At 43.3% G+C, this 11,171-nt stretch overlaps 1 protein-coding gene across 2 annotated transcripts; it reads right to left on the reverse strand.

Moving 5' to 3' along the window:
- Positions 1–2,384: 2,384 nt before the first annotated feature.
- LOC125529300 (CBL-interacting protein kinase 17) lies at positions 2,385–6,398 on the reverse strand. Of its 2 annotated transcripts, none has more exons than XM_048693714.2 (12): positions 6,026–6,398; positions 4,861–4,932; positions 4,632–4,739; positions 4,407–4,487; positions 4,250–4,303; positions 4,048–4,173; positions 3,729–3,938; positions 3,501–3,605; positions 3,195–3,311; positions 3,027–3,089; positions 2,851–2,925; positions 2,385–2,724 (listed from the first exon to the last, which is right to left on the reverse strand). In XM_048693714.2, exons 1-12 carry the CDS (start codon positions 6,293–6,295, stop codon positions 2,605–2,607), a joined length of 1,401 nt encoding a protein of 466 aa, XP_048549671.2. In that variant the 5' UTR covers positions 6,296–6,398; the 3' UTR covers positions 2,385–2,604. The 2 variants fall into 2 exon arrangements, with proteins under 2 accessions (XP_048549671.2, XP_087403677.1); XM_087547551.1 differs by having other exon boundaries at positions 3,501–3,608; positions 6,026–6,397.
- Positions 6,399–11,171: the final 4,773 nt, after the last annotated feature.

The following is an 11,171-nucleotide window of genomic DNA, read 5'->3' on the forward strand; positions in this document are numbered from 1 at the left end:
ATGTCAAAACTAGATTATGGCTTTGAACAATATAAAAATCCAAATGTCCATGCTATAAAGAAACGAATATGATATGACATCATAGGCAACATTTCACATCAAAAATTCTGTTTTTATCACTTACCTACTCGAGGACGAGTAGGAGTTAAGCTTGGGGATGCTGATACATCTCCAACGTATTTATAATTTTTGATTATTCCATGTTGTTAAATTATCAATCTTGGATGTTTTATAATCATTTTATATCATTTTTGGTACTAACCTATTGACATAGTGCCAAGTGTCAGTTGCTGCTTTTTTGCATGTTTTTACATCACAAAAAATCAATACCAAACGGAGTCCAAATGCCACGAAACTTTACGAAGATGTTTTATGGACCAGAAGACACCTAATGGGCCAAGGCTGCGCCTGGGGGTGTTCCAAGGAAAGCACAACCCACCAGGGTGCGCCAGGAGGCCCAGGCGTGCCCTGGTGGGTTGTGCCCACCTCGGGTGCCCCACGGACTGCCTCTTTGCTCTATAAATACCCCAATATTCCAGAAACCCTAGGGGAGTCGGCGAAAATCAATTCTAGCCACCACAGAGTCCAGAACCACCAGATCGAATCTAGACACCATCACGAATGGGATTCACCACCTCCATTGGTGCCTCTCCGATGATGTGTGAGTAGTTCTTTATAGACCTTCGGGTCCGTATTTGGTAGCTAGATGGCTTCCTCTCTCTCGTTTGATTCTCAATACAATGGTCTCTCGGAGATCCATATGATGTAATTCTTTTTGCGGTGTGTTTGTTGAGATCCGATGAACTTCGAGTTTATGATCAGATCTATCTCTTTTTATATCCATGAAAGTATTTGAGTTTCTTTGATCTCTTTTATGCATGATTGATTATAGCCTCGTATTTCTTCTCCGATATTTGGGTTTTGTTTGGCCAACTTGATCTATTTATCTTGCAATGGGAAGATGTGCTTTGTAGTGGGTTCGATCTTACGGTGCTTGATCCCAGTGACAGAAGGGGAACCGACACGTATGTATTGTTGCTACTAAGGATAAAACGATGGGGTCTATCTCTACATAGATAGATCTTGTCTACATCATGTCATCGTTCTTATTGCATTACTCCGTTTCTCCATGAACTTAATACACTAGATACATGCTGGGTGCGGTCGATGTGTGGAGTAATAGTAGTAGATGCAGGCAGAAGTCGGTCTACTAATCTTGGACGTGATGCCTATGTAATGATCATTGCCTGGATATCGTCATGATCATTTGAGTTCTATCAGTTGCCCAACAGTAATTTGTTTACCCACCGTTTGCTATTATTCTCGAGAGAAGCCATTAGTGAAACCTACGGCCCTGGGTCTTTTTCTCATATTATTTGCCTTTGCGATCTATTTTATTTGCCTTTTATTTTCTGATCCACTAAACCAAAAATACAAAAGTACCTTGCTGCAATTTATTTTATTTGGCATTCGATCTATCAATATTTATAACTCTCTCACATCCGTTTGCCAATTTCTGATGCCTCTACCCGAAAGGGATTGACAATCACTTTTACATGTCGGGTTGCGAGTAGTTGTTATTTGTGTACAGGTGTTATTTACGTTGTGTTGCTTGGTTCTCATACTGGTTCGATAACCTTGGTTTTATATCTGAGGGAAATACCTACCGCTGTTGTGCTGCATCATCCTTTCCTCTTTGGGAAAATACCGACGTAGCTTCAAGCAACATCAGGGAGGAATATTTTTGCCAGATACAGGCTCCTTCCTTTCCTAGCAGAGCCTCCTTCTTTGAGACTGCATCGACTTGCAGATCCACATGAGGAAGGTAAACAGGGTGAGGGAAACCAGGAGGAGCAGTTGTATCAGAATTATTCTCACCATCTATATCAACCGAGGCTCCCTGTTCAGTGCTTCTCATAGCAGACTGAGTTGTGTCAAGCATGGCATGCTGCAGTTCAAAGTATTGTATGAGCTACTCGTGGTTTTCATTCTGGCTGATGGAACCAAGAACCACCTCCCTATTTTTCTAAAACGTTGTCTTGAGCAGTATTATAGAGTAATACTTTCTCCGTTCACAAATATAAGAAGTTCTAATTTTTTTGTGAATCGGGTACATATACACATTTTAGTGCGTTTGTTCACTCATTTCAATCCGCATGTAGTCCATATTGAAATATCTAAAACATCTTATATTTGTGAACAGAGGGAGTGCTTTTTTTTAGGGATAGCAATAGTTTATTTTGATTTTTTGCTTCCCTAGTTTTTTTTATTTTCGCTAGTACCTCACGGTCGTATATTTATTTTAGAATAGGGATCCTTCTCATACTCTTGATGTATTGGTTAGAACAAGTGGAGATGAATGGCGCAGATAATAAGAAGTAACAAAACCAGGTCAACAATTCATCTCTTATATGTCAATGTTCCTTTCTTCAGCTTTTTTTTCATTTACATCGCCGACAGTCAGTTTTCACCAATCGGTTATCTGTACATCTATACACTGTATGATCCTAATCCTTATCCCTCACCGTCATTTCCAATCCCTGAAGAGCTATGATCCTAGGTCCTACAACATCTTGTCAGTGTGGGGGTACAACACAACACTCGTCACAAGGCAACCAGTGGCGTCGCGCCTCTGCTGTCGAAGCTGGGGAGATTGTCGTCAAAGAGCTGCTCCATCCTGAATATCTTGTCAATCCCCAGGTCACCCGAGATCCTATCGCAGAGCTGCAAAAATAAATTTCAAGAAAGCAGCATCATTAAGTCATTCACTCAATAACCACCAGCACTCAAGATGTGTAGAGTGAAGTTATGGCAGTGGCAAATCTAGTTGCTGTTAGCACTCTTGCCTACCTGTCTGTACACTGCAGGGTCACCGTGGGACTTCCTAAGCTCAACAACATGCAGAGAGGGGCCGAGCTCAAACACCTGGGATAGAAAAGCAGCACCCTAGATGTTAGCAGCTGATCTCCATCGGTTATCATTCCCATGCATTTCACTGAAGAAAAGTGCAGCTCGCCGAATTATACCTCGACACAGACTAAGAATGGCAAAGGGTTGTTCGCTCCATTGCAATTGCCCGTTATTTTGAGCTGAAATATAACACGGCACATCATTTTCAGTTCCTTCAAAAGTTGTACTCAATAATGTGATGACGAAAAATCTCTACAATGTGATGATGAGAAGCTTGTGCTCACCTTGCTATGCACTCTTTGAACGTGGAGCCCCGATTGCGTTGCCGTTACTTCAATCTTGTTGAACAAATCCTTCGGTGGAAGTGCTGATGTGAACCTGATCTTTCTCTGGGACACTCCCTGCAATAAGTCCAACTGGATGAGATGAGTTGTTCTATGAGGCCGCAGTGGCAGCATTCAGTGATCATCTTGATCTAAAACATCTTGAGAAACTATGCATATGATTTTTTTTCCCAATTTTGCAGATTAAATCATTCTGATTATAGCAAGGGAGGCACAAGAAAGAAATTACTGAAAATATTTTTATACCTCTTCCTCAAAAAACCCAGAAAGATCGAGGGAAGATGCCATTCCGATCAGCTGAAAAGCGTTCATCTGACGAGTACTCTTGTCCCCAGGTGCTTCACTAATTTGCTTCTGGATAGAAAAAGGAAACAAAAAATCACCTATCAGCGGCTACAAATACGCAACACAGATGCCTATATTAGGTCATAAATTGGTCTTCAGCATTAAACAGTTTGTGTCATCTTGCCATACCTGTTTCACAGGCAGAATTGCACCAAGCCGTACATCTTCATCATCGTCATCATATGGACCAACATGAATATAGCCTTTCTGAAACCATTCGTGTTGTTTGATCTCTGCCATGTTGATTCTCTTCATCGGATTTGGTTCAAGAATCCTCTTAATAATGTTTTGTGCACCAGGCGAAAGCCACTCCGGGATCTTAGCGTCACCCTTGAAAATCTACACGCAACCACATAACAGTAGTATTATTGGAATGGAATCATAGAACTATCAGAACAAAGCACCAGATATCACTTAAGTTTTTAGTTTTTTTTAAATGAATGTCTACCTTCTGATAAAGAACAACCATATTTCGGTCATCAAACGGAAGCTGGCCTATGAGCATTATGTAAAGAATTACTCCACAAGACCAGATATCCGACAGTGATCCGTCATAACCTCTGTTCTGCAGAACCTGGATATATTTGGCACGAGAATTAGCAAATATACCGTAAAACAGATAACTCGTCCCAAGGTGGCTAGTCTTTTACCTCAGGTGCAATATAGTTGGGGCTACCACAGGTTGTATGCAGTAATCCATCCTTCTGAAAAGTTGCAGACTTTAAATTCAACGAAATGAAAATATCCTCGCAACAGAAAAATCAACGAAAATATAATGATCAATACAAGGAAATTTTTCTGCCATACCCCGAGATGTTGAGGTAAAGCACATAGACCAAAATCAGAGATCTTGATGTTGCCTTTTCGGTCAATCAGAACGTTTTCAGGCTGTAACATGTAGCAGTAGGATAAGTCAGGAGAACACAGAGCAATCAACCATAATGCCATGATATATGAGAAATAATTATGTTAGATAATTGTTTGCCCCAGATTCTTCAAAAGAAATGAAAAGAAAACTTCAGTCGCCAGTACCTTAAGGTCTCTGTGGTAGACACCCTTTCCATGGCAATAGCTCACGCCATCAATTAGCTGCTGAAAAAGTCTTCTTCCTTCTCGTTCGGATAGTTTTCCCTTCATTGCCTTTTATTTGCAGGAAAAAAATCAACTCAAAGTGTTAGAACTGACCAATGTACCTGGCAGAGAATTTTATAATGCAAAGCAAGCTTTCAGATAGTTGAAAGTAAAAGTTATAGGGGCTTACAATCCTGTCAAACAGTTCTCCTCCATTGACAAACTCAAGCACCATGTAGATCTTTGTTTTGCTAGCAGCAACCTGAATCAAGAGTTAAAAGAATTACAGGATTAATATTACGACACTGATATTATTTAAACGGGCCACGTCGGTGAATTCATATGCTCATGTGCACCACAAGAGACCCAAAGAAATTCTGTCTCTCAGAAAATAAATAGTAAGATCATGGCATAGTCATAAAGATAGGGACGGGGCAGCAGCTGGTTGGCATTATTGGATATACTTGACGGCTACACATGCGATCCAAATCAAGCATTAATCCTAAAATAGAGAAGTGAATGGCCTGGAGCTGAATCTGCCTCCAACTCCACGTGCTGCTACAGGTCTAGTGGTCTACGCGCAACGCGCTACGTATAGACAAATGCTAATATCCAATGCAATCCCTACAGGCTACAATTATTGATAAGTGCTATGAATGTACGAAAACATATATAGACAAATACATTATGATGGTGCTTGCAATCCCCACGTTCTTTTTTCAAGGAATTTCCGGTTGATAATTGCAGCTGTGGCGTGCCCGGATGTACTGATACGTTATCGCCGTCCCGAGTACAAGCCTCCCGCAACCGTCGACTTGACAGAACATTCTCCTTATACTACCCCATAGAAGACCAACGGGCTCTTTCCCCCTCCGGCGTCAAATTTTTAAATAATTGCAGCACGATTCTTCCCGGTCATCAAGCTGGTCAATGTTTTGTAACCCAGTTCGACATCCTCCATGTGTAACGCGGAATGAAGTTGTATATATAGACTATTAATATACAAAGTAGAATCCCGAAATTATAGGTTTGTGTTGCTATGAATGTAGGAAAACATATGTAGATAAATAAACATTATGATGATGATGCTTGTAATCTCCACCACGAACTATCCCTTTCCTTAAGGAATCTCTGGTTGATAATTGTAGCGTCATTCCAACCGTGGCGTGCCCGTAGTTCAAGCACCCTTGCTCGCAAGCTCGACAAGGTATTTAAAATTTTAAAATATTTTTTCCACAGTTTCTCCACCAAGGGTACTCAATCTATGGTTTCTAAACTTTCTATACACGCATCTAGCACCGAGAGAAGAACAGGAGCCGAGATCGCGATTACTACTAGTGAGTAGTACTAATTACCTCGTGGAGGCGGACGACGTTTGGGTGCGCGAGCATGGTGAGCGTGGCGATCTCCCTGCGGACCTGGTCGTCGGCGCCGCGGAGGGAGAGCACCCTGCCGCGGTCCAGGATCTTCACCGCGAAGTGGCCCCCCGTGGCGCGGTGCCGCGCGTGCTTCACCTTGCCGAAGCTGCCTTCCCCGAGCGTGCGGCCCAGCTCGTACGCGCCCAGCAGCGCCGCCCGCGCGCGGCACCCCGCCGCCGCCTCTTCCGCGTCCCCCGTCGCCACCATCTGCTGCCCGCTGCTGCCTGGAGAGCGACTCGTTCCGTCGTTCGTGGTGAATTGGGATTTGGGCCGGTGAATTGGCGTGTTTCGCGTGCTGACGAGGCGAATTGGAATGTGGAGGGGGCGTATTTATAGCCCTGAATCCTCTGAGAAGTTGATGTGTGCGTGCGTGTGGTTGTGTGTGATGTGGGGTTAGCTCGCTGTTTGGATTACCTTAATCCTGAAGCCAATCCAACAGAATAAATTAACGTTATTCATTGTGAAGGTTTGGCGAGCGGAGAAGGAAGATAAAAAGGTAAAAAAAAAAAAACAGGTGTGGCTGTCTGGTTTTGACCGTCGCATGAGATGAGAGCACTCTCATATTCATCCTTGTGAAAAAGAAGCTTCAGTTGCACAGGTGCGAATGGTCCATTGCTAATTGGACAAAACTGCCGAAAATGACAATAACGCTTCTGTGGTGTGGCTATATTCAAGCTTTTTTTTGCGGGTAGCTATATTTAGGCTTACTGGGGCGGTGTTAATTTGCTTACCGTCCGGTGAGGAGAATAAATCATTTTGTCGCCACGATTCATGGTGTATTTGGATTTTAGTAAATCAAAATTTATATTTTATTGATCCAACATGCTTCAATGCATCTAATTTTGTCATTTGGATTTTAGAATTTTAAATTTGTAATTTTATTGTGCCTTTTGTTTTTCTTTGGCTACTCCATCTTTCTAGAGGGACGCCAGGTTATGAAATATCGGTCATAAATTGAATCTTAAACATGTTTGCACATTTTGGGCAACAAACGTCTACATTGACTCGGTCCTACCATCCATCATTACGGCTTGTTTGGTTGGAAGAGAGTTTGTGAATTTTATACCTTCGGATATTTTCCCCAGGGCCGGCCCTGAGGGGGTGGCAGCGGGGCGGCCGCCCAGGGCCCCCGAAATCTAGGGGCCCCCTCCAGGGTTCGCAAGGAGCCCATGGCCCAGACCATAAGGAGGCAGCGACCTAGACGCACGTAGTCCACGAGTATTCATGTTTTCCTTCTTTCCATCACGAGTTCGCAGCTTCGCGACGATACTATTCCCCCGAGGGCCCCGATCGTGAGACGCGCCGCCGATGTAGATCGCTCTCTGCCATGCGGCCGGCTGGTCTTCCTCCAGGTCCCCGGGCCCGTTGTGTTATCCCGCGTTTGTGAGATGCCTCTCATTGCAAGACGAAGCCACCCCACTTGTAAGGTCATCCCTAACCTCCTTTTTCTAGTTGGTCACGTTCATATGGTGCAGCCGCAGTCAGATCTTAGAAGGTCTCGCATATGACGCAGTACAAAATTTTGATTTCGTGTGCCCGTTGCTCTATTTCTTACTTCAATCTGGACTTTGTCAACACAACACCAATCGCCTTATCTGTTGAAAAAATTGCCTACTATGTGTTCGATTGTCGGTCTTTGCATTCTCTCTCCAAATCATCATGACTGCAAATTTAACTTAAAAATTGGAAGAAGGTCTCAGCTATTCTTACACGCATAATTTCAATCCAAGCATGGTTATATAACAAAGCCACTCAGACTCCCATAGCCATCGGGTAGGTAAATGATCTTTTATTGTTGCAAATGAAGCTTTAAAACTTTATAAACCTTTCATCTTGATGTTTGCCCTCTATCAGGTATTCGATTTGTCTAATTAAGTAAAGGAATACATCATTTACAAATTTTGTGTTATTATGGAACAATAGACAATAATAAGTTAAGTAAAGGAATGAACTAAAAAAATGAGATTATTATTTTGATCTTTATAGTAGGGGCCCCTGGTTGTAATTTCGCCTTGGGCCCCCGAAATATCAGAACCGGCCCTGATTTTCCCTTGAGATAGAGTATCTAAATGACAACTTTTGTGATTTTCCTTTCATTTGTATTTGCATTGTTATCTTATAAAATTGATGCATGTCTTGTACTTATGTGTTTTCATTCATATGATCCAAAGCAGCTCGTACAAAGGGTTTCTGAAGGCCATCTAAGCCCCTATTGTGTTTTGTTGTTGATGTAGAGAATTAGCGGGACTAACCGTCCATTGATCGCTGCCATAGATAACACTGCCAAGATGGAAAGGCTGAAGGAAGAGTTATTTGCATGGCCGGCATCATCGACAATGCGCCACCGAGAATGACTTTATTATACATTTTTTCTGAAACTATCACCGGGGCGGGGGGGGGGGGGGGGGGGGGGGGGGATGCTCCCCACATGAATATATTTCAAAGATTTTTTTTACATAAGAGTGTTAGGAGATGTGAGAGGAGAGGTGATCACGCCACATCCGGTACATTTTTGACTTTATTTTGTCTCTTGTTGCGGAGGTCGGGCCATTGATGAAAGACATGGAGTTTATTCTATAGAAACTTAGGCAGGAACAAAATATGGTAGCAGATCGACTAACGATATACCCTCGCACTGAGTATAGCATTATTGTATATATAGTTCCAAATTGGACCCGTGTATCGAGAAGCTTTTGCCTCTTTGTTGTAGCCCTATATTATACGAGAGAAGATAAATCCATCCTACTGAAAGAAAAGACTTTCACGCTTCACATATCGGTGGAGGTTACCGCCCCGGCGCAGCTCGATCCATAGCCACTATATGGACTAGTGGGATAGACGTGGACGTGGACTTCCATGTTTCTAGCAATACCATAGCCGAAGTAGGAGCATCAGAAAGAGTACGGGGCCGAGCGGTAGAAGGCGACATCTACGCCACCGCGTGCGCCAGCGGTAGGGCTACCACCGCCGGGCTACCGCCACCAGCGTGGCCACTGGCGGAGGACCCCGGTGGGCAAGGTGTGGCAGCTGCCACACCTTGATTTGGTCCAATTTTTTTTATATATGTACACTTCGTTCGCTAATCGCTAGGATTCTAGGAATCGCTAATCGCTAAGTAGAGATATTAGAGAGAGAGATCATTTTATTGGGCCAGACAGCCTTAGCCAGTCCAGTATTTGGGCCTTCTAGAGACGCATCGCACATGAACGGCATCGATCGATTCAAGCCAGGAGCAGGCGGAGAGGTAGAGCTATTCGAGCCAGGCAAACAGCGACCGAGCGACGCAGCCACTCACGCAGACCGGCATACACACGGAGCAAACAGCAAACCCTAGCGCGGCGGTGGCCAGATGGGGCGGCGGGTCGGCGGCTGTGGCGTCGAGCACTCGTCGGGCAAGCGTGAGGTGTGGCTGGGCACTGCCGACACAGGGATGCGGGCACGCGGCGACCGGCGGCTGCGGCTGGGCCTAGCGAATGGCGCGTCAGCACAGGCTGCGGCTGGGCCTAGCGAACGGCGCGGCAGCACAACGCGGCAGCAGCCAGCTGCCCAGCTTCGCGTCCTTCTCGTCTCGGCCGTCAGAAGATGGAGAGTAAGGGGAAGGGGCCAAAGGGGAGAGGTACATTTTCTGAATTTTGTAGCATTTTTTAATACCTTGTTATATGCACAATCAGTAGTTCCAATTCCAATGATTTATCTCTTCTATTGCAAATGCAAATCATTTTTGGTACTGTATGGGCTATAATTATTCAGATTAGATGCATGTATATTTTCTAAATTATAAATCATTTTCGGGTAGCATTTTTTGACATCTTCAAAGCAATGCAATGTAGTGATAATTTAATGGTGTGAAATTGTGAATTGCAGGAGGGTAAGGCACTGCCATTGCCCGAGTCTTCTAGACATCATTGGAAGCTTCATTATCTGTATGTTTTAGGTTGTTTTTCTATTGAAACATGTCTGCATTTTCATCGTATTTGGTTATTCGTTTGTGGTATGCAATGTTACTGTGTACTGACTCTTTTGGTTTGCATCAAAAGATTCTTTGCTTAAGACTTCGTCACACCTTAAAATTTTCGTCCTCCGCCTCTCAGCGTGGCCATGGTCGCCTCCAACCTACACCAACCTCGTCGGCTACGAGGACAAGCAGTGGGCTCCAGATCCAGCGAGCGCGTGCTCCGTCGGCCGCCGTGGTTAGATCTAGGGTTTATTTAATTTTTAGTTATATATTTTTGGTTTAATTAATGGAATGGACTTTTGACCACCATATATATACTACCTCTATAAAGCAATATAAAAGAGTATCAATCACTACTTTACTGATTTAAACGCTTTTATATTTTCTATAAAAAGGCTCTTATATTTCTTTACGGAGGAAGTACTTTAAATAAAAAAGAAAAAAACTTGACCTGTGACGCGCGTGTTGGGTGCACTGGCGTGCCGCGGACACGGACGGACATTTTAAGACAGCGGTTTTAACTTTAAAAAATGAAATAAGGTTCCAAACGCTCTTATATTTTCTCCAAAAGAACACTCATATATTTCTTTACAGAAGGAGTACTTTAAATCACAAAGAAAAAAACACATGAAATGTGTCGCGCGTGATGGGTGCGCTGGCGGGCCCGCGGAGACGGACGGACATTTGGTGTCCGCTGGCCATCCAAACGGATAAAAACAGATACATTTTGTGTCAATTTGAGTCAGCTTGTTGGACTTGACATTTTCTTTTCATATTCTCCTTTTGTAATTTTAAGATAGTGGTTTTAACTTTTAAAAAAGAAACAGGGTTCCATGAAGCTCCGGGTATAATTTGCACTTATCCATCCTTAGTCTAAAGCTCTCGGCTGAGAACTTCTAGATGAAAACTAGTACAATACTATTTTCTCTGTTTCAAAATAGATAACTCAACTTTATACTGATTTTAATATAAAGTTGAGTCATCTATTTTGAAACGGAGGGAGTAGGTGAATATTTGCGTGAGGGGTATATACAAGAAAAACGAACCCGTAAAAAGTAGTATACGTGCTAGGATAACTGGATGAGGGCACGCGGACGTGGACAAAATGATCCAGGGCTAGTCCTTTAG

The sequence above is a fragment of the Triticum urartu genome, chromosome 1A (assembly GCF_056163025.1).
Source record: "Triticum urartu cultivar PI428250 chromosome 1A, HENAU_Tu73, whole genome shotgun sequence".
Classification (NCBI taxonomy): Eukaryota; Viridiplantae; Streptophyta; class Magnoliopsida; order Poales; family Poaceae; genus Triticum; species Triticum urartu.

Coding starts and splice junctions, on each gene's coding strand:
- LOC125529300 (XM_087547551.1), bottom strand. CDS start 6,295: ATGGTGGCGACGGGGGACGCGGAAGAGGCGGCGGCGGGGTGCCGCGCG. Junction 4,488..4,631: donor TCTACCACAGAGACCTTAAG/GTACTGGCGACT, acceptor TACATGTTACAG/CCTGAAAACGTTCTGATTGA. Junction 4,304..4,406: donor CTTTACCTCAACATCTCGGG/GTATGGCAGAAA, acceptor GCAACTTTTCAG/AAGGATGGATTACTGCATAC.